Here is a 23,704-nt window from a genome sequence, read left to right as displayed (position 1 = left end):
TTCATGAATATGAGTCTGAGTCCCAGCGTCAGGTTGCCAAATTCAATCCCCCTAGGACGCCATTGTATTGCCAAAATAAGGAAATACCACATTTTCAAAGCCAACAACCCAGTGCCCCCTACTGACCAAATATTCTCACCAGCTGGCAAGGATCCCTTCCAAAGGCCCTCGGACCACTGCTCTTTTGTTTCATTTCTGTCCTTTGTCTTCTTACAGTCCCTTTTAAAAAACCTCTTGCTACATTTTCAAAATAGATACTGTTTTTATACTTAACAGAAGACATAAGCCTTTCTTAATTCACTCCATGAAATCTAATTGTGATTCATATCTCTCTGTGTTGAAAGTCTTTTCATCACTGAGATAGTCCTTGCAAGACAGGACAGTAAAAAGGACTGTAGCATAGAAAAAAAAAAAAAGCTGCTGGCTTGACATTAAAGAGTTGAAGATTAAATAAATGCCAGTAATGGCTTTTAAAAAGCTTCTCTGTCTTCAACAGGACCTCAGAATGGCTGTGGTGGTTACTTGACAGCTTCAGCTTATACCTTTGGCCCCCCAGTCTCCAATGTGACCAGAAGATATGAGAAAAATCTGGACTGTGTGTGGACCATAAGTGCACCTGTAAACAAACTGATCAACCTCACCTTCACTTCATTTGCACTTGAAGCACGGACTGCTCGGATTTGCCGATATGATTATGTCAAAGTAAGACATCTGCGTATTTTAAAAAGAAAATATCAGTGGGATACAATCCATTATCTTCTCCACGAGGCTAACCTAATTAATAGAAAATGGTCTTAAGAAGAAATTAAATTACTTAACATAATTATTTTTTTTCATTGAGTTGGATTACTACTCCAGATGTCATTCTGCCTTTTTGGAAACCAGAAAGAGTTTTAACATTGTTATGGGGACGTGCTTCTTAGGCTGCCCATATAAATCGGTATTTATTTCACAGAAAACAAAACTCAAACACTTTTAAAGTAAACTTGCAGATTCATTATCATACGCTTGAAAGATCTTGAATTCATAAAATTTTGGATACACAAGTCTTGGTGCTCACTGCTCACCCGTGGAAGCTATTTTCTTGGAGATGAGCATACAAAACATCAGATAGCAGAATGCTGCTAAATAATTTCCACCAAGGAGTGTTACAGATCCTGTTGAACATTAGACATTCTCAATGAAACTAGGAATTCATTATACATTTTGATGAATAAAATCAACCTTCCCACTGAAAAGCACTTTGAGTTCACATATAATAAAGAAATCAGAATGCCAAATTAAAATATAATAGTTTTTTTTGATAGATTTGCTGAGACAGAACCAGAATGTTCCATAATGAGATTTACTGTCCAACAGAATTAGTTAATATGGCAGTGAATAATTATGGTCATCAAGAACATCCTGTTAAAGCACAAGAGCACGTACTGCGCTTTCAAGTAAAAGAAAAAGAAGGGGTCATACAATTTTATTTCTCTTTATTTGTTTGTTGTGCCTAAACCATAGTGGCTTATATACTCTTCTTCTTTCAGCTTTACGATGGAGATAATGAAAATGACAATTTAGTTGGCACATTCTGTGGATCTACACTGCCAGCTCCTTTTCTCTCTACCCGTAATTCCTTGACTGTGAAGTTTGTCACAGACAATTCTGTGGAAAGGGAGGGTTTCAATGCTACCTACGTCACAGTGGATCGTACGTATTCATGTATATGTATACGTATATATTGTTGGGATTCTTTTGTGGATCTTTATATTTAAATAGTAATTCATCAAAATTTGTCATAGATATAAGGCTCAGGAAAGGGCAAAAATAGTCCATAGCACAGCATCTGTAAGCAGCTCTGCTAGACCCCAGTGCAATTCTCCTTGGTCTTGACTGACTGTAAGGTGACTGTCAGTCTGGAGTGCAAAACAGGAATGCTCACAGATTGTTAACAAATAGGCAACAAACATTTATTTGAGTTTTATGACATACATTGGCAACATTAGCATGTGTTTTACTTTCTTTCTCCTTCTAGAGACTCAGATGTAAATACAAAAGTATATTGACCAGTGTAGTTTTCCTCACAAAATATTTTTTCCCAGTTTAAAAAGTTTTCACTCTGATGCATTTGTTACTGCTCTACGCAGGCCTGTGTGGAGGAATATATAATGCAACTTCTACATCCCTGACTGCAACATCTCCTAACTTTCCGAATGAGTATCCACCATTTACTCTCTGTACTTGGGTCATTGATGCCCCTCCGCAACAGCAAGTCAGGGTAGAGGTAGAGGCCTTCCACCTCCATTCCAGCCAGGACTGCTCTCAGAACTACCTAGAGCTCCAGGACTCACCAACAGTAAGAAATTTACAGGTGATACCATTCCACATTCACGTGCAGCTCTCATCCCTCTTTGGAAAGAGAGGAAGGAGAAACCCAGCATTTGGTAATAGATTGATTGATGATACTGTGTGAGAAGCACATCCAAAACATTACACACTGTGCCCCAGCTAAGGTGGGTTAACTGGTACACAGACCTCATGGAAGCACACTGTGCACAGATTGAATTAGACCTGGGTAAGTGTTACACAGTTTTTCCCACTTGCACCAAGTAACAGTTCTGCCAAACTTAACACCCAGAAAATACTGCCCGACAGTGGGTTTCCATAAACTAATTTTACTTCCTTCCATGCAAGAACCATAGTAAAAATGAATACTGATGCCAAGAAGAGTGTTTGTGAAAAACACCACAAAAAGAAAGCCCAACTGTTTATGTCCCTTATATTACATTATTCTAAACCTCCTTTCGTTATTTCTCATTTTACCATGACAATACCTGTTACATTTGATATGTTTCTCATAATAATTCAACATAAAATGTTGAAACATTATTTAGTGATTTCCATGAGAACTTTGAAATACAATTGCATAGTTGGTACAGAAGCTGTTGAGAGATTTACTTACCTCAAGTTCAGGAAGTAGAAAACTGAATTCTATAATTAAGTAACTTGTGACATGTATTCAATTCCAGCATGGCCAAGGGTCAGTCCATAGATTCTGTGGCACTGAAACTTTTCCAATCCCCAAATTTTATTCTTACGATCGCACTGCCATCGTGACGTTCAAGTCAGATGAATACATGATTAATAACGGAGTCAGATTTTCCTATCAAGCTACAGGTAAGCTTGAAGAAATGTCTAAAAAAAATCTATCTATTATTCCCTCTGTTTATGCCATACAGTGAAAAGCAATACAGACATCTGAAATCCTTACATGTTTCTGGTTTTCTGTCTCAAGGTTGCAGCAGAGAGTATAATCAGTCATTTGGTTACCTGAAGAGCCCTGGCTGGCCTGGTCGTCACCCCAATAATATGGATTGTTCTATCATTCTACGAGCTCCCCCAAATCACAAAATATCTCTCTTTTTCCATGCTTTCAGTTTGGAAGACAGTAGCCACTGTTCACGTGATTTCCTAGAGGTATCGAGCCAAGTATACATATTTTGTGGGCCTGTGTCAAAATGTGCTGAATTCAAAAGATACTAATAAGCTCTGATCAAGTCTGAGCTGAACTGACATAAGGGACTAATTTATTGCTACAGTTTTATGGTGAAAGGTACTTAGGTGTTATATTAAGAGATTAAACAATACCCACTATAGTAAGTCCAAAACCAGTGAATAAGTAGTTTCATTATTAGCTAACTCATCTTTACCTAGCGCTTGTTGAGGTTACCCAGTTAACAGAGCAATCTGGAATAGTTTGCATTCGATATTAACCTTCATGCATGAACAGAAAGCCATAAACATGAGTGCTTTTTTCCAGCAGTAGATTCCATCTGCTTGATATTTTTTTTCCTAAAAAAGCATTTTTAATTTTCTTTAAAAAAAAAAAAAAAGAGCTCTAGTGACAAATGTAGGATACTTGCAAAGGTACTTTGTGTCAATAAAATGCATATCCTTCTCCTATGCAATCCTCACTCCTTCACTGGTCAGATGAGAAAAATCAGATATTTGTGGCAGAATCATTATTTAGTTCTCTTTTCATTTCCTCTTTACTGTCTCAAGAAATGGATCTGAGGATCAGCATTATTGGAGCTCAGAAAAAAATCAAATTAAATCTGAGCTGTGTAATATGATCTGTGTCTTAATGTGACCAGGGAAAAGAGGGTAAAGAATTAATCTTTTTATCTGGAATATTAACATTTCTTATGAAAAGTAAAACATGGGTTTGCAAAAGCACATCTTAGCTACTATTTAACTAATTTTCTTCAGTCAGGAGATGTACCTAAAATTTAGCTGCTTGTTTCTGATGATACTTATTCTGTGCAATTACTTACAAAACTCAGACAGACTGGTTAATGGTCTTTTTTTCCTTCTATACAAGAATATATAATAGTAAAAATAACAGTATTAAAATATGTAGTGACTTGAATGCATACCATAATTGTCATTTTATGCTGTGCTTGTATCACTGAATAATTGTACTGGTGTGTACCTGGCATAGGAATTCAATGTTGACAATCTTTTTTGTGTCCCTTGAAGGTCAGAAATGGGAGTGATGTGCAATCACCACTACTTGGCAGGTTCTGTGGAAACACTGTGCCCAGTCCCATCTTCCCCCAAAACTACGTTGTCTACCTTCGTTTCAAGAGTGATTTTTCAGGGGCTCATGATGGATATGAAATTACTTGGACTTCATCGTCAAGTGGTAAGGCTGTAATTACAAAGTAATTCTACATAGAAAGCAAATGCAGCAATATGGAATTCTGCTATTTTTGGACTCTGCCTCATCAACACTTTAGACCTTCCCCAGAGGACATAGTCCACCCTATTCAGTTACTGGAGAGAGGTAGTTGCTCCTCAAGACCAGGTGGGTGAGATTCATTTTATGAGATGGAGGAAATTCCCTCTCTCTAATGCTGACTTTAGCAGCCCCCAGAGGATACAGTCCACTTAAGATGAAGATCAACTGCCTTCACTGAGAGGTCAGAAAATATCAGGAACATCTACCTTGGAATCCACAGAGTGGCAGCGGTGGTGGTGACTCAGCCTGCCTCGTTAATAGTCCAGTTGTGATATGCCCTAGGACCTAGGCACTGCTAAGCCTGAAGAAGACTGAAATTTGCCCCAAGACAATAAACTAACTATAATGTGTGATGACTATATCACAGACACACTCAAAAATGTCTTATGAAATGGCAGTGAACAGCTGGGTAATGGTTTGTTCATGACACTGAGTTACTGTAGGTAGGAGAGCTCATGACCAATGAAAAGCACTGCAGAATAACCATAAAGTACTGAGTGGCCTAATGCTGAAAAGGCAGATAAAGCTCAGTGTAGGAAAGTGTCGATAAAGAATGTGGTCAAAAAAAGACAACCCTAACTTTACATACAAAAATATTGGCACTGAGTTGACTTTTAGTACTCAACAGCAAGATCTTAGGGGTAAAATAGTTTCATGAAAAGAAAAGCTGACTGCTCACTAAGGGTCAAGTAGGCTGGCAGAATGATAGGAATTGTTGTGAAAGGAAGAGAGAAGAAATAGAAAGCCACTGTATAAATCCATAGCTCATACACAAACTGAATGATGTACACAGTTCTGGTCTTCTCCTCTTACAAAATTTAGGATTAACAAAGGGCTCAACATAAAAAATAGCTTCTGTATGAAGGATGCTGAGACTTGTTAATCTAGTTAAGAAACTACTGAAGTCTATAAAATTGAGTGATATTGGATGATAACTAGCGATCATTGACTTTTCCCATAGAAGAACTAGAAGCCATCAGATACAGCCAGGAGTCAGCAGGTTCAAAACAAACTAAACAAACCAGTTCTTGACATAGTATGCAGTTAAGTGGTGGGGCTCCTTCCCATAGCATACTACAAATTTACATTGATTCAAAAACTACCCACACAAATTCATGGAAGACATTTGATAAACACTGAATAGAAAGATTCCACCTCTGAGAGCTGTGAGCTGAAAATTCTTGGAGACTGTGAAAGTAATCTGAGGCATGACCTGCACATTCTTACTCTATAAACTTGCATTTTTCCCAGGTCATTTGCTTCTGCCCACTGTAGAAGATGGAATTTTTGTAAAAATGACCTTTAGTTTACTGAATACAACTATTTTCTCTGAGTTGTTCTCTATATTTTTCTATCAGATGAGGATTCACTACTTTTCATGAAGAACAGTCAAAGAGAATTCATCTCTAGTTGAGTAGCTGGGAACTGAACTGACCAAGGCACTTTGGTTTTTAATATTCAGTGATGCCCATTGCATATTTTTCTCAGGCTGCTGAAGCTAGACCCTCAGTTTTGTCTCTTATTGGAATAGTGCTGTTATCCACATTAGTTGTTACAGCTCACAGTGTCTCTGGTTTTCAGTGATACTACCAATACTGTACTAATGTACTAAATGATGTATTATTTTGTGAAATTAAGCCTTCTAGGCCAGTTAACAATGTCTGCTTCCAGGATGTGGAGGAACATTATACGGCACCACTGGCTCTTTTGCCAGTCCCAGCTACCCAGCAACTTACCCCAACAACACTGACTGTGAGTGGGCCCTTGCTGTGCCCCAGGGACGAATTGTCACAGTGAACTTTGATTTCATCAGCATCGATGACCCAGGGGATTGCAGCAGCAACTATCTGATCCTCTACAACGGGCCAGATGCCAGCTACCCCCCTGCCGGGCCATACTGTGGGATGGTATGTATTGCCTTCTGTCTGTGACCCTGTAAGGGGTTAAAATGATTATTTACTGTTCGATATACAAGACTGTTTCCCTAATTCTGGTATGAATTCCACATGAGTGGAAGTGAAGGCGCAAAGCATGTGAAGCACCTTAGAAGCCTTCCAATTCAGACCGTGCAGTGACATCTAGTGGGAGACATCAAGCTAGTTTGCTCCATATTTAGTTGTATTTGTGATTTAAATAGTTGCAATACCTTGAGGGAGAAATGCAGCAGCAGTATCTACCACAGACCTGAGGCCTCTTTCAATCTATGATCCAATATGTGCCTCAGTTTTAACACTCTCAGTGGCTCTTCCAAACGATCTTCACTTTCTCTAATGCTTTTTGTTTTTCTTGTCTTGAATTTTAGGATACAAACATCGCTCCATTTACTGCTACATCTCATCAAGTCTACATAAAATTTCATGCTGAATATGTGACTTTACCATCAGGATTCCAGTTAAGCTGGGCAAGCTAGAACACTGTTTATGAGAAATACATATTACCATTCCTTGCTATACTGAAGAGACTTTAGATTGTAAAGGAGGTTTGAAATCCAGTGATGACAACTGCAGCTGAAGTAAGGCCCTTTAAAAGTTACTGTAAGTGTTACTGTTATGAATTTAGGATTCTGTCAAAAAAAAGAAAAAAGTGATCTCCTGTTGTACTGACAATAAACTATTATCTACCCAGGGAAAAGGAGTTTTTGCAATATACTTTTTATATTCTTCTACATAATTTCAAAGTTTTACAATTAATGCTATAAAAAGTGAATTAGCTGGGATAAAACTTCAACATGAAATTTATAAGAGGACCAAAGATATGAAATTGTCTTTATGTTGCTCTGAAGTTATGTGGTTTTGTTCCAAGCGGCCCTGAAAATGTCAGCTCAAGTTTTATTCAAATTGGATAAGAAGAGAAATTGGAAAAAATACCCCTGTCCTACAGCCTCTTACACAGCTAACCGTGCTGAAGAACTTTTAGTAGCATGTGCATTGGATATAAGAACCCGGCTGAATCAGCACTTGAGCATTTACTGAAGTTTAACACAGCAAGGACGTGACGTGGTTCTAAATCTTAACCACATTAAGAAGTAATGTCAGGATCAGAGCCCTAGGTTCAATATATACAAATGTCTGTAATTATACTTATTGAGTTATATTTTCAGGCTTCTAAATCTATTTTACAACTGAATATGAAAAACTTCTGAGTCTTTACCAACTATGTCACCTTTTTAGTCAACTTTTAGGCAACTTCCTAGACATTTATGAAACAGATATAACTTCAGAATAGGGGAGACATAGAAATATCAATTAATCTTTGACTACAATTAAATTTTCCTTTCCCTGGGCTAACACACATCAAACATAAAAGACGTTGTTGACAGGGCATACAGGATATACTGTTTCCCACCATGAAACATTTTTTGTCACAACCCAGAACAAATGACCAATTCATTTCCTGAATGTCAACTGTGATGGACAGGCAAGAGAAAGTCGAACCACAGCAAAGGAACATGGGCCTTATTAGAACTCTCACTTCACAACTATTGCAAAGAGTCATTCACAGTGAAAGCAATTCCTTAATGTGACTATAGCAAAAATTAATTATGAAATGACAATAAAGTATAAATGGCAGTTTTAACAAAATCTAGGAACTCTTTGAAGATTTCACAGTGAAGGCCAAAAAGCTACCATTCCACAACCACATAACACTTTATAGCAGCTGAGCAGCTATTCTGGTTAAAATAAAATGTAGAAAAAACAAAGCAGGCAAAAAGGACAAGATACGAAATACAACTCAAAATCCTCTGATGGTAAGTTAGAAAGAGAGAAGCCTGTTAATTCCCACTGGCCAACAGAATGAGATGTAAACCAGCATTTTAAAATTGTACAAGGACTAAGAAAAACTGAGCCTGTGTCCAGGTGATACTCCTGCTAACGTGCCTAAATATAAAATGGAAAAAGGAGAAATACCTGGTGTGGGATCAAACTGGCAGACATCTGTTCTGCTGAGCTGCTAGCAAAACAGAAAATTCCTCTAATAAGGGAAAATATAAAAAGACCCTAATGTCAAATAAAACATTTTCAGTTTAGTAGTCCAGAAAACTTTTGCTCTGAGTCCACTTCCAAACTGATGGCATATTTGCAATCAAAGGATGATGCAATCTTTGTCCATACTGTTTATTAAAACTCACTACAGGGGATAGCAAGCAGTAAAGAAAGAAACATCTGAACTGCCTGGAGATGAAGCCACAAAATAAATTCTAAAGACAGCAATGTGTAAGTCACTCCAAGTGCAATCAAGCATGGATTGAGTTATTTGCCTACAAAGATAAGAAGGACTGTATTTCTTCCTGCATCACAGGGCTATGAATGTCTGTTTTGGCTCTGATCTTCCTATGAATCCCCGTGGATTTGGTACAGTTGGTGCAGGGCAGAGAATCCCCTCAATATCTGGTTGCTGTCACTTGCTGGTGGGTGGCTGGAATGGAAACATCAGATTTTAGGCAAGAATTGGCTTGACAAGAATGTTGCCCTTTTCTGCATTTCTGCTGCAGCCTGGAGCACAGCTTGGCTGGAAGCCACAGATGAAAGGGAAGGGTATGTCTCTCGAAACAACTCCCTGCCACTGCAGGCAGTGTTCTGTGGTCCATTGATTGCTCCTGTTAAAAGTGGATCAGTCCTGTCAGAAATGAGTTCTCACATTAAACCTTGGCCTTGTTGGGAGTGTGACAGAGCATAAACTGACAAACGGAAACCTGTACATGGTTTTAATGAATGAAGTTCATTAGTGGATTTTTGAGACCGATATCAGTCACTTGTGATACAGTTTAAAGACAAAGTTTCCCAAGGACACCCCAGTCCCAGTGCTTGCTGAACTGGGGTTGGCCTCCTGCTGGCTTAGGGACTGGTATGCAGACATGATCTGGTGGCCTGTGATGTGCATGAGGCCATTCCGGTAACACAACCTTTGGCCTTAAGCTCTAGAGGGCAACTCTAGCTGAACTGGTGACTTTGCTGAAATCTGTACTTCAAAAAGGCTGATCTCACTAAGAAAAAAACCATGTTTCACTTTAAAGCAGATTAAACGCTATTGGACATCTTTCGATATGATAAATACTTGCTCTTGGCAAGACCTTTGGTCACAATATCAGATTTTATAGAATCATTGAACTTCTGCAGAATAAAAGACTGAAGAGCACTGGGAATGGGAGGAAGAGAAATTTTTAAGTTTTTTTTTAGTCTAACAATAAGTAATGATTGGTGCATCTTTAAATGTTAGAAATATTCAATACTCATGCATAATTTTATTTACAAATGAGCAAAATGCACAAGGTTATTTAGAGGAAAAAAAAAAAAAAGAAAGTCCAGCAGAGAATTTGTGCTCATGAAGACTGTTGAATGAAGCTCCTGGTACAAGGTTCAATTGATCTAGCCCAACTGACTCTCACCAAAAATAGTCAAAGTCTAAAATTAGAGTAAATTATCAAACCCATTCTTTTAAAAAAACAGGAACAAAGTAACCCACTGCTGTCCTCTAACATTTTATATGAGGAACCACAACAGAAGTACCAACTGCAGAAGTATTAAAGTGGAGGTCCTTAGAGGAGAGAGCTAGTGCTAAGCCATGTTTCTATCTTGGAAGGTAAGGAGTAATTTAAAACGCTTTAAAATGAATGCACAGAAAACGCAAACAGGAAGAACTAAACAGATAATCTAAAAAGAATTATTCCATGAAACTTCTATGTGCTTTTTGCAGTGTACAATTCAAAAGACAAAATCTGTGTTTAATAAGATTTATAGCTTCACTCACAATGCTGCCATGAATATCTTTGCTTTTATGTCTGTGCACATTGCTATTTTATAGATAATGTCATTGTTGTGAATGCTGCATGTCCATATTATGATACCTGCACAACTACAACCTCTCCCTGTCAATGACAAAGTACAGATAATGAAGTGCATATTTTCACTTCCTAGAGCCTGCATGTTTTCATTTTATACATAAATCGTCTTTTGCATGTTAGTATAGATATTTATTCTTATATAAAGGTAATTTTATGCGGCAGTCACATATGAACGGTAAGCCCTCTGAAGACCAGGATTTGAAGAATAAGAACTAAAAGGTCCATAACAGTGTTTTTAATTGCCCTTCCCATGTGACAGGACTATTCTTTATAAACAATAAATAACAAGTAATACCACAATGAGATATTGTTAGGACTATAGTTAACTTGAAGTAAAGGAGACAGAAGATATTCAGCTGAAATGCTAGAAATCATGGTGCTGGTCAATTTAAAACATTAGCTAATTTTAGTTAAATTTTCAAAGCAATTTTGACTGAAAAACAGTTTTCAGTTGGTTCATAAAGCAAAGGAGGAGGTGTCTAAGTTTCCCATAACAACTCAGGATAAGTGTCCTAGGCATCAGAATTAACATATTTAGCATAATTATTTTTTGTCAACTGCTGAACTAAAACTACAGAATTATTCTGCAGTCCTAATTTAAATGAAATGCAACAAAAATTCATAGGATTGACTACTGTTCATAATACAGAACCACTGCAACAGTACAGGGTTACTAACAAGTAAATGTTTAAAATGTTTATTAAGTGATAATTAAAATAGAGGTCAAATTTTGCTTTTATAAGAAAAAGATCAGCAAAATAAATATTGCATGCCACTTATCACACTTACTTAGTGTAATGGTGATGGATACATTTGTAGTAGCAGTGCCCAAAAGTACACAAGTGGTTTTGCAGGGGCATGTTGCTGATGTATCGCTTTGAGCACATGCTAACCCTGCATTAATGTTGTCCATTATCACAGCTTTTCTTGGAGGGGAAAAAAGATAAAAATAGAATAATAATGCAAAACCTTGATTCCTTGGTTGGAAGAACTACCTAGGACAGTGAGAGCAAGGGCGGGGGCAGAGCCACTGATCCCCTTGCTGCTTCCCAGCACAGTGAAAGGAAGCAGTGGGAGCCACATCCAGCACTCACTGCCTGATCAGAGCAGGCTGGGAGCACTGTTGCAGGGGCAACTTTTCCCTCCTCTGACCACTACAGGGCAGCTGCAGCTCTGTCATACAGTCCTGGCCATATATCTACCTCATAGTCACCTACTTCAGCTTGCTGTCCTAAGGACAGAAGGCATACACCAGCCTCTGCAAAGAATTTAGGCATCTGCTCATCTCACATTTAAGCCAAGTGACAGATTTAGAACAAATCTGACAGATAGCAAAGATATTTTGTAGCTGTTTCATAAGCAAAAAAATCAGTAGCTTGATGGCCTAAATTGGAAAAGCCTGTACTGTGAGCTCAAGCACTGTAAACGTGGGGAGAGCTCCACCGGCTGGTCCCCAGGCACAGGCTGACCAGCCTCTAGCAGGGGGTATACAGCAGGAGCTAAGGATATTTGGGGCTAAAGGGGTTACAGAAGAACTTGATGGACTGGGAGAGGTGGTGGGGGATAAGAGAGGGGCCACTGGGTTACTGCAGTGGCGTAGGCCCCCTGCAGGAAATGACTCTTCACGAGTTTGACTGCTGAAGGGAAAATGTGCATAATTTTTCACGACCAAGAAATGACCTGACCCTTGGACAGTGTGGCTTGTGAACCTTCTTTCCCACTCCTTCTCAGACAACTGGTATTTAGTGCTCCACGAGATGCTGACAAAATTTAAAAGCAAAGCTCGACAGCAACTCCTCTGCCAAATCCAGCACGGACCTGACTGGGGTATGGATTTGTGCACTTACTCAGACAAAAGGTTTGCTCAAGCAGGAACCAAAGTAGGTTCCATAGAAGGTATGAGTGATAGATGAACTTGTTACATAACAACAGGATAATGAAATTAGGAGGATGGGAGGATGGTAAAAAAAAAAAAAACCACAATCCTGACAAAAGGGAGTAATGAAAATATGTTTATTAAGTGAGGAGTAATTAAATATTTCTATGGTAGGGGAAGAATGTGGTTATCTAGGCAATGTACAATGTTCTGATCACTGCATAAGTGGAGCAGAGAGAAGCCAGGTGAGCTTTGCATTAGCCACAAAAACATATTGTTTTGTGAGTATCTTGTTACAGTCACATGTGCTGTTTGTTGGAATAAGGAAGTTAGGACCATATTTATAGACAATAAATCTGCCTGAGCCTTTGCTACTAAATGAAGCCTGCAATCATTCTCTCTGAAATAAGAACTGCAGACATGTTAGCACCTACATCTTTGGGACAACTGACTGGTGACAGTCAGGGCATTTTCTTAGACAGAAAAGGGATCCAGATTCATGCTCCTGGAGACAAAAAAGAGCTGTATATCATTGTCTTTTGCATGTGAGTGACAGTGTGTTCTGTGCTGAGAAATCCAGAAGGTCTTCCACTTGTGTCTTGTAAGAAAGACCTGAAAGCAGCCTGTTGCTACAGGAAAGGCTCAAGATAGTAAACACCATCTGGGTGTCTAAGAAAATGCCCTGACTGTCACCATTAATGGCAGCCCATAATTAAATCCTTACATTCCTAAAAAAGGTAAAGTTGAAGTTGTGCCTCCAGAAAGTTTGTTATTTGCTGGCTTAGGCACATTCCCACTCATCATCTTTCGGCTAGCTTATTATTTTAGGCTAACATCATGGAGCACATATGCAAAATTCAAAGCTTTAGTTCTCAACAGGTAGCCTAGCCTTAGGTAATTTTATAGATTTTGCCATTAATTGCTCTGAGCTTACATGTCTGTGTAACAACAGGAAGTAGGAGCTTCTTATCTCCTATCAAAGATGTTACAGCATAAATACATTCTGGGCAGTAAGGCTGTGACTCCAACATCATGGTGCGACAACTAAAAGTGCTCAGAACCTGGGCCCAGCCTTGTCACTAGGTTTGCAACTAGAACTGAGTAGACAATCCACGAAGGCACCTTAAGAAATGGAAACCGCTGATTCAGTGTTCCCTTTTGTTTGCTTGGTTGGGTTTTTTGATAATGTCTTTTCCCTCAGAAAGCCTTTGCCAACTTTACCGGGCTCTAAACTCCCCTCGTCCCGACCGCTCCCTCAGGGCCGGGGCGCGCCCCCGCTTTCCGGGGCGGGAGCTGCGCTGCGCCTGCGCGCGCGGGCGGGGCGGGAGGCGGCGGGCGGGGCCCGGCGGGGCGGGGCGGGCGCGTGCAGACCAGGGACCCGCCGGGATCCGCCCGCTGTTCCCCCCGAGATCCCGCTGTGTCCTGCCTGGTGTCCCGCCGTATCCCCTCGCGTCCCGCCGCACCACAGCGCGGTGAGTCCCCTCGGGGGCAGCGGCGGGCCTGTCCCTCCGCGCGGGGGCGGGAGGGCGGCCGGCATCCCGGCCAGTGCTCCGCTGGGCTGGGCTGGGCTGGGCTGGGCTGGGGCGGGCGCGGCGAGACGGGATGGGACGGGGCCCGCCGGAGCGGGCGGGCTCGCTGCCCTCGGACCCCTCGGGGCCGTCCCGGTGCTGTCCCGGTGGGAGCCCCGGCCGGCTCACGGTGTCCCTTTCTGCCCCTCCCAGACCATGTCCAAGTCGCTGAAGAAGATCGTGGAGGAGAGCAGGGAGAAGAACCAGCCCGAGGTGGACATGTGCGACCGGGGCATCTCCAGCATGCTGGACGTGCCTGGCCTGTGTAGGTACTGGCGGGCGGGCACAGCGCGGAAACTTCCTTATTTGTCCCGGGCGAGCCGGGGCCGCCGCCCGGGGCCGGGCCGGGGGGGACCGGGCCGCCCCGCCCCGCCCCGCTCCGGCCTCTGCCCCGGACCCGCTGCCCCGGGCAGGTCGCCCGAGCCTCCTCCGTGCGGGGGAGACCTGACGCTTTGGACACCGGGGCCTTCGGGAGAGATCCGTGGGCAGGGGAACACGCCCCGCCTCAGGCTCCCGTCAGCCGTGTATGTCCAGGGGAACCCTGCACCGGAGGGACCGGCGTGGGGAGCCGGGGCTCCCTCCCGGCACCTGCAGCGCTCAGCGTTCCCTGTCGCACTGCTGGCATTCGGGCACTTGAGTGATGGGAAGACTTTGCCTCCTCTCCGCCTTGCTACCGAAACAAAAACACCAGCCAAGCAGCATCTCCACAGTTTTTAGGAAGGGATAGGGTGACATCACCCTGGGACTATGCGTGGCTGGTCTCTGAAGGAGAGGACAGTAGCACTGTATTACAAATACAGCAGCATGATACTTCAGATATTAAATAATTGCACATGCTTCCTGAACCGTGACAGGATGTTGCTGCTGGTATGTTGCATTTGCTGTGGTTAATTAACATCAAATGCAAGATACCAATAACAGCATGCTGTCACAGTTCTGGAGAACACATAAATGAAGTCAGGTGCCTTTCCCTTGCTTTTGCTTTTTCTAAAAATGCACATGATGTTATGGCACAGCCAATATGCAGGGAGTTAAAGTTGTGATTGGTTGTAGTGTGCCACAGTCTGAAATTTTCCTGAATGCATGAAGTTGTGAGACAAAAAAGCAAAATCTCAACCAACCCAGGTACTTAAAATTGTAACTATCCTAGTTTACCTCTTTACCATGTTTGTTTAATTTGATAGCAACCAGGAGCAAATGTACATAACTCTTCTTATAAGATGGACGTGAGTATAGCTTGCTACCAGTTTGCCATTACCTGCAGAGTCAGGAGCACACCAAGGTACCTGCAGTCACATCAGTAAAAGATGAAGTCTTAAGTCCAGTTTAACAGAACTACGTTCTGTACTGAAGTTTTCATCATGTACTAATTTTTTTCCTGCGTCTGGGTTGTGTGTGGGATTTTGGGAAGATGATGTTGTAAAGACTGTACATGTGAACTCACATTAAATAGAAAGCTTCTTTGTATTTCTATTGGACGGGCAGTTATTTGAGGCAAAGTAGTGTTTAGCTCACATTAACTACAGATCAGTTTTCAGAACTATATTTATACCTGTCAGGTAGCAATAGATGTTGAGTGTGTGGGGCAGCAACAGAGTACTTGTAACAGTTGGTTTTGTTAAATAGGCTTGGCGCCTGTTATCAGCACTAAACACATAATTAATTAGTCAGCTTTGATCTTTAGGTGGGGAAAAAAGATAATGTTGAAGCATGTTGGTAATGCTAAAAAGAAAAAAAGCTTTTCTTCTGCAAAGACTGTTTTGGGTTTGTTTTTCAGGCAGAGCCAGGGACCACAAGGTGGGACACTGTGGTCCACGGATAGTCCTTGATACCAGGCTGCTAATTAAGCATCTGAGGTGTCTTTGACAGGGAGCTCCCTACATGAAGTGTAGACTCGTGGTACCCTGGTTAGGCTGCACTGCATCAGAGAAGTCTGTGTGCAGATACTCCTGGTGCACACTGAGTGACTTGATCTAGGATGGGGATTTGGGCCCTTCTCCAATTTGAGATGAAAGTTGGGAAAGGAGGAAATGATGACTGATTTCTGTTGTTAATTTATTATTCAGTTACTTTGCTCCCTGACAGAGAAAATGTAAGTTGGGGTTTTTGTTTTGATTTGGTTTTTTTAGTGTTTGTTTGGTTTGGTTTTGGTTTTTTGTTTGTTTTTTTATAGTCAAGATATTCGCTTTCTGGATGAGGAATACGTTCTGCCAGATATGCCTTTAAAAAGGTAATGAATAGGTATTACCTCTGAGTTTTTGGTAACGGTTTGAGAAAATGTTAAATGTGTTGTTTTCAAACCTGTCATCTGACTCTGAATGGGTGGTCTTTTCTAGTATAGATTGGGTATTTTGGTTGTCTCTGGCTCTCAGAAGTGGTGTGGAAGCTACATGAGTCTGACATGGTACCTTCCTTTCTTGGTGTGTTGGGTATCTTTCCAGGGCAGTGTTAAAGCTTGCCTTTTCAGCAACTTTTTTAATTTTATTTTTTTTTTCCACGAAATAAAGATCTCTGTTAAAAGCAACCATCACTATTCATGCCCAGCAACTGTTCTTTCACAGCATTTTGTCTTTTAGAAGGGCCACTAGTAGAGGTTCAGAGGTAAGCGTAAGTTTAGACTATGATTGGAGGGAACATTTTTAGCTATTTGAGGTTTAAAGACTTGGTAGCTTGGAGGATATGCCTAAGTTACTGCATTCAGTAACCCCCGATAAAGAGTTCGTCTCATGTAATTATTTAGTGATGGTAAATGCCCCTACCACAGGGGCCAGTAACTCTTAAAGGTAAGCTGCTCGCTATAGTCCTTACTCTTCAAGGAAAGGAACAAGCCTTGCCCCACTGCATGTTTGAGTACTTGCTGCAGAGTGACTAGTGAACTTGTATTTAAGCTTTCTTAATTCACTTAGAGTTACTGCAAGCACGAGGATTTGGAAGCAGAGTACCATGCAACATCTGTTTGGTGTGCCAGTCCTTCTCCTTAGGTGTAGACCTATTCTTGTCATGTGTGTTAAAAAAAAACAAAAACCAACAAAATGTGACATAGAAAACTGGTGTTATATGGGGGCAGAGAGGAGCAAAGGGCTTGGATACAATTCTCTTCTGGCTTCTCTTTTCAGTCTAATGAATTACTTGCTACAGTACAAGGCAGTCACCACTTGTATTTTCTTTTGCCTTGGCTTCCACCCTCTGTAGCAACTGTGGGAGATACAAAACAGACAACATTTGCCTCTGTCAAATACTAATGTCTCTTTCCAAATCAAGATGCAATACTTCTATCTGAAAAGAGATTGACACTTGGTATCTGAAGCTGTCTTAAGCTAGCTTAGACCTTTACATCTTGGCAACCTTTACATCTCTTTCCACTTTTGTGTTTAGCAAGAGTGGAGTTACCAGCTTATTTGTAATGTGGCATTCAGATTCCCAAAGAAAAGTTCAGTAGTTCCTTAACCACTCCTTGCCCAGGAGTTCATTAAGGTCATTAGAAATAGAGTTCTATTTTTGGAATGTCCCTCAAATCCAGGTACTTCCATGTTGCCTTCTAATGACTTAAAGTACAAACTAGAATTGTATTACAGGCTTTTAGAGCACCTAAATTTTTGATGCTTTCGGAATTGTAATACAAGAAAGCTCTTTTCAGAGAAGTTCTGTAGGAGAGATTTCATTTGAGACAGAAAATATCCCTTGATCTGAATGTTCTGTGCTTTAGCTTGTCATATTAATTCAAAGACCACGTGAAACAGTTTTAAGCATTATTATTCCAGCATATAATAAAAGAAATGTTATACCATTTGTGAGCACATATACGTGCTATAGTTGTGCATCCTCCATACACAAATAGTATTAAAAAATATCTTGCCCTGTGGAAGTGTTCTGTGGTGTTGGTTTGGGTTTTTTTATTTCATATTATGACATAAATAGATGATCTTTGTTTATAAAGCACCCACTGTGGATGGGTAACAGTAGAGAGTGCCAATAGGCACCCTGTAGGGTGAACAAGCAAATTCAGCACATAGAGAATCATATGCCCTTCCCCTAGCCTAGCAGTGGTTAGAGCACTTGTTGGTAGAACTTTGAACACCCATCAACAGCTATGGAATTCTTCGTGGGAGTATGGACCAGTCTAATGTAAGTGTCTTTTAAGAGGCTGATATGAAGAAGCTACGAATTAAAGAATTATTTTGCCCAAATAACTTGAGGCATCTGCTCTGTTGTCAGGGAGATTTACTCTGTAAGTGTTAATTTACTCTCGTTATCATTCCATCTGTAAGATATTCATATTTTGCATAAAGTACATGCTTGTGTGGTAGGAATTAACATGCCTAGAATTATTTATCAGAGAGTTAGCGTTGATATAATTGTTCATTCCTAAAATAACCAAAGCACAGAAGATGAAGACACAAGCTACTGTAACAATACTGAAATGCTCATCCTGCATTAACTTCCTCCAGTGGGACAGACAATGCCTTATCTTGGCTCAGCAAGATTGCTGGGGTCTTCCTGTTTTGCGGGTGTTTTTTGTTTTCTTTTTTTGTCATTTATTTTACCCTGGGTTTAGTTGGGTTTTTGTTGATTTTTTTTTTTTTTTTGGCAGGGGGATGGAGGTTTTTCATTTGTTTATTCTTTCCTTTTATAAAAAAAAAATAGGTTGAGTAGTGTCATCCAGATATTTTATGTAAAGGTAGCTTGCAGTGCATGGCAGCAGTATATAAAAAGGCATGATGCTAGGGCCAAAAGGGAAGAGCCTAAATAATATTCTTCCTTTGATTTGTTCTGTTTTGAAGCAATAGTGGGACTGGGACCATAATGAAAATTTGTAATTACTGTACAAGTAAATTGGCAGTAGGTATTATCCTGACTCTCAAACTTCTGTGTGAATATCTGGTGCATTCTTGAAATCACAATAACTTATTGCCTGTGTTCTAATGACTGTTATGTTACCAAGGCAGTGTCCAGGAGCTCCTCCAGAGGCATCATAGAGAGGCCATAGCAATTCCTTGTGGCAATCTCTGTGCCCTTCCATTCTCAGGAGGCTGGTACTCAGGCTGAATCGTCTGACCTGTTGAGTGATCTCAGCATGTCCTGCTAGTTAGGCTTACCTGGGCTGTGTACATCCAAACCAAAATGGCACTGAGCTTTCTGATCTGATGGTGCTTGTGACTGCTTTCATTCTGCTAACAGGTTATAATTGCCTGTGTTATGTCATGAGCTTTTTCAAGGGTTACTGAAAGGGGCTGCTGTATCAGTGAGTAGAAGCTCTCCAAGTCATGTTTGATGCAGTAACAGAAATGGGGACAGGGGAGTAGCTGGATGTGTCCTTCAGTCTTGAGTTTGTCTTGTTTGTTGTGACAGTGCACAAATCTGAAGTTACTGGAGTGGAGAGAATACCTTTCCTATTTTATTTTCAGCTGGAATAGATACAAGTTCTCAGTTGCCATGTCCATAAACTAATTTCTTTCTCTCTTTATTTGCAGTTACGTTGTCTCATATCACACAGCTAGTTCTGAGTCACAACAAGCTTACATGTAAGTATATTCCTGTATTCAGACTTCATTACAGGCAGTTGAGTTGAAAAGGTGACACTGTTTGATATTTTTTTGTAATAGAACACAATGTCACTGTTAAGAGTACTTCTTGGTTTAGTGCTTCATTAAAAATAAAAAGATTGAGGATGTGACTTAGCAGCCATGTTCAACATGCCTTTTCATCTTCAGTACAGATCTGCAGTGTACTGGAAGATCTGGAATTCTCAGTCTTTACCAGTTCAGCCAGAAATCCATTTCCTACCATGGCTCCAAAGTCCTTATGTTTAGATGAGGACTTCTGAAATTTTTAACTGTACCAGAAATTACAGAGTTTGCATTTTAGTGATAATTAATTTGACTGAAGCAAAACAGATTACAGCTCCACCGCATTATGTCTATAACCAAACATATGTGAGCAAAGCCAACTGAATGTAAGCATCAGGCATGGGAGTCAAGCAGCATAATTCTGTCAAAAAAAAAAAAATCTTCTGAGTGTAAGTTTTCTCTTGCTTGTACTGCACACACCGCCTTCAGTTATTACCTTGTGAATCCTGCTTCCCACAGTGAAGAAGCCTTTAAGTGAGGTGTTGGTAAATAGCATGTAATGAGAGCAATGTAAACATGAAATGTAACTTGGTGGAGGCAGATATCAGGCTGACTTTTGCAAGGCAGAAATGTTAGTGGGTTTTGGGGTTTTTTTTGGTTGGTTGTTGGTTTTTTTTTGGTTTTGTTTTGTGTTTTTTGGGGGTTTTGTGGGTTTTTTTTGGGGGGTATTGTTTTGTTTTGTTTGGGGGTTTTTTGGTAGTAGAATGCTTCAGGTTTATCCATCAGTGTCTTGTTGAAACATTCCTGCTTCTTGGTTGCTGAAATTCAAGCAGTGAATTTTATCTCATATTGTTGCTGCATCTTCTAAAGAGAAGTGTTGGTTTTGTTGATGTTCTTGTTGTTGTCTGCTCCCTGCACATGCCAGTGGATTTCTCTCTCAACCAGTCCTTCTGTTTTTGGAACTCAATTGAAGAGTGTATGAAATGGGGAGGGGAATGGAACCACCAAAATGGGTTTGTGTTGATGAGAGGACTGGTTAGGTGCTTTAGCATGTACCCAAGGAAATCCTTACAAATTGAGATAGATTTTAAAAAAAAACACAAACAACCCCCCTCAAAAAACAATCCATTAAAACCCAACCTATTGAATTCTTGCACTACTTGCTGCATGAGCTGGAAGGTAGTATGTTATTTAAAACATATGAATTAATGCAAAAATTTCACTAAAGGCTCTAAGCATTTGCAGAGGATTAAGCATGAGGAAAAATGTAAATATTCTTAGATTCTAGTACTTAAACACTTATCTGGATGCAGTTTATTGGGTACTAATGTGTAGCTTAAAGGGTTTGTAGCAGTAAATAGATGAAACTATGGGGACTGAATGGCTGTAAGAAGTATGATTTAGTTATTCTGGGCCTTGCTTCTAGTTGTGTAGTGTCCTCTAGGTTGGCATATTGCTATTTGTTTTTGTCCCTATGGTAGTTTTCAAAGAATCTCAACTTAATTATAGATGTGACCAACAGTTTCCTGCCATCTATCAGGTAAATGATGACTGATGGGTAAATTGATGGGCAAATCGAGGCAGGAAAAATCCTTATCATCACTACTAAACATGAAGCTCTATCACTGGTTTAGGTGGTCATGAAGTTACAAATAGCTGGAAGCTGGGAGAATGTTTGGAGAAAGATTGTGGTAAATTTTCTTTGAGCATTTTGCCGTCTGGCATCTGTTATAAGCCACTGATGGAGCTGGGCTGTGGGGCCACCCAGCTGGTGGCTTCTGTGTTCTCTCAGGTACTGCAAGGAGATGCCTGTCTGAACTTGAGTTGCTTGAAAGTCAGGCAGTTAATTTGATCCAGCCACTTCAGCTTTCTCTACAGACTTGGGAGGGTTGTGGGCACCTTGAGATAACAGTTCATTCTGCACACCTCTATCTAATGCTTGTGGTCAGACAGCTCACCCACAGTTGGGTACCTGGTGCTGCCAGGCAAAACTTCTCTCTGATGCTCTGGTATCTCTGTCCGAGTAGCTGCTTATCTGGCATAAGGGTGAAATGAGTTGTAAGTGTTACTGTTTGTAATCTTGACTATTCTTTCTCTGGGATTGTAAAATTCCTACAACTGTTGACATCTGACAAACTGCATCATCTCTTCCACATGACACCTTACAAATCTTAAACATAGCTAAAGGATGATTTCAGCTGAACACACAACTGGCTGGGCAGGTAGTAGGTATCTGCCTTGCTCTGAGGAAGAGGAGACAGGCTGAAACTCCTGCACAGAGACTCGAATCATGGCAAACTTGGCTTGGTCAGATCAGAGCTTGGGGAGGGGTTACATTCTTCAGCATGAGCACCAGAATAAAAAGCTAAGTAACTAACCTATGACCAACTGTGAGTCTTAGCTGTAGACCTGACTTGGAAAGATATGGTAATAAGGGGTGTCCAAGAAGGACGTGTTTGGGTTTACTTTAACTATTCAAGAAAAATCCAGAGTATACTCTTTCTTTAAAGTAGTTTAAGTTTTCAAAATACGAGTTTAAGGACTGCCACTGTTATAAATTTGTGTTATATTAAACCTCAGCCTTTAATTACTACTTTCTTCTAAAGTAGCCATTAGGTCAGCAGACTGCAAATATATGGGTTCTCTCAGCCAAGGAATTCTGTCAGCCTTTCTAATTGCTGTGTTTGGGTTTCTTTTATGGGAAGGTAAGACCACTGCTTCTCCTGAGAAGTAACTCATTGAATCTGAAACTTAGTATTCTTTCACAAATGGATGTTGACACTTAAATAGACAGCATACATTTTTAAAAGGCTAAATTTCAAGTTCATATTCTCATATTTGACACTGTTGACCTAATCTTTTAAGCTATGTAATTAATTGTCTTAGCAGATTGTTCTTAAAATGACTAGGAAGCTGATGGCAGTGACACTTGACATGCTACACTAAGGTCATATTAGCATCTTCTACTAGTTTTCTGCCATTTAAATGAGTGTTCTGCTTGCCTTTTTTTTTTTTTTTTGCTGTTTAGAGTAAATATGTCTATCTGGAAGAATAGATACGGGTAGAAGCTGGATATGCATATTTTTATGTAAACATACTTCATATTTTTGCCAGAGAACTATTAAAAGTAAGTTAAGTTTCATTAGCAGGTATGAGGAGTTTGCACTGTTAAATCCATCATACTGCTCAGAATACTTTTGTGGTATGGATTTTGTTAATATTTCTAGTGTGGCCTTCTTACTGCATGTATGTGTCTAAATCATTCACTATCAGACGTACTCAAGTCCACATTGATTTTTTTCTGGAGCATATTAGGCTGAATTTTTTTCAGCTATCTGGTGCTGTGCTAATGGAAGAGTCTTGAACTGGCTTTTGCTCTCGGTGCCTTCTGAGTCTGTCCTTTCCTGATTGGTGAGAACTTTTTGTGCTTCAAAATCAGAAGCAAAACTCTGGGGAAAGATAAATAGCTGCAATTCTGCAGTGTTTTTGAACCAGTTGCTGCATAAGTGACAAACCTGTGATGATTCTGCTGTGGAGTCTTCTGCGAAAATCCAGTTGAAAGTGGAGGGAGAAAGTGAATATTTGTGCTTTCTTTTAACTTAATGTAGGACTTATGGGACAGTGTCTCTGTATGTTGTACTGGAAGGTTTTTATTACATCATTTAGTGATTTAAAGCCTTCTATCCAGTATACAACTGAGAAGCAAAATTCAAGACAGTCTTAGCCTGCATAGGTTGTCTGATCCTGACCCAGGGGTCTGTTTACCCATTGGCTATCATCAAAATAAATGAAATAAAAGTCGGGGCAAATATTCCTCAAATTGGTGGAAATGAGCAGCTGAATGATATATATCTGCCCTTCAGTGTGGTGGATTACTTTGGGTAGATGTGACCAAGTTGTCTTTGTTCTGTGTCATTTGATGCTAGCTGAGGACCATACAGGTGACCTTCACCTCCTGCTCAGTGGGATCATTATTAGGACATGCATAGTGGTAGGGAGTTAGGGTAGCTGTGCTGGAGGAGCATGAAAGGAGTTGTAGCCACAGGACATACTTTTGTAGAAAAC

At 40.4% G+C, this 23,704-nt stretch overlaps 2 protein-coding genes across 5 annotated transcripts in view; both read left to right on the top strand.

Annotated features, from left to right (window-relative positions):
• CUBN (cubilin) overlaps window positions 1-7,417 on the top strand; it is a 143,529-nt gene extending 136,112 nt beyond the window's left edge. For both annotated transcript variants that reach the window (XM_051802211.1, XM_051802210.1), the window contains exons 60-67: window positions 497-702; window positions 1,533-1,695; window positions 2,133-2,341; window positions 3,015-3,162; window positions 3,281-3,462; window positions 4,525-4,690; window positions 6,458-6,693; window positions 7,089-7,417. In XM_051802211.1, coding sequence (XP_051658171.1) covers window positions 497-702; window positions 1,533-1,695; window positions 2,133-2,341; window positions 3,015-3,162; window positions 3,281-3,462; window positions 4,525-4,690; window positions 6,458-6,693; window positions 7,089-7,196 — 1,418 coding nt within the window. In that variant the 3' untranslated portion in view covers window positions 7,197-7,417. The remainder of the gene's footprint in view (window positions 1-496; window positions 703-1,532; window positions 1,696-2,132; window positions 2,342-3,014; window positions 3,163-3,280; window positions 3,463-4,524; window positions 4,691-6,457; window positions 6,694-7,088) is intronic.
• A 1,145-nt stretch (window positions 7,418-8,562) lies between these two features.
• Window positions 8,563-23,704, top strand: part of RSU1 (Ras suppressor protein 1) — a 103,612-nt gene continuing 88,470 nt past the window's right edge. For 2 of the 3 annotated variants that reach the window (XR_007907004.1, XM_051802478.1), the window contains exons 1-3: window positions 13,818-13,976; window positions 14,226-14,337; window positions 19,544-19,594. Coding sequence is in view for 2 of the 3 variants with exons in the window: in XM_051802478.1 (XP_051658438.1) it covers window positions 14,229-14,337; window positions 19,544-19,594 (160 nt within the window). In the remaining variant the exon portion in view is untranslated. Of the gene's footprint in view, window positions 10,367-13,817; window positions 13,977-14,225; window positions 14,338-19,543; window positions 19,595-23,704 lie in introns of those variants that run through there. The other variant, XM_051802479.1, reaches the window with a different exon arrangement.

This window comes from Manacus candei, unplaced genomic scaffold (genome assembly GCF_025592945.1).
Source record: "Manacus candei isolate 608988 ecotype Guabito, Panama unplaced genomic scaffold, ASM2559294v1 h1tg000056l, whole genome shotgun sequence".
NCBI lineage: Eukaryota > Metazoa > Chordata > Aves > Passeriformes > Pipridae > Manacus > Manacus candei.
The sequence above is the reverse complement of the archived record's forward strand: the minus strand, read 5'-3'. Positions and strand labels throughout refer to the sequence as shown.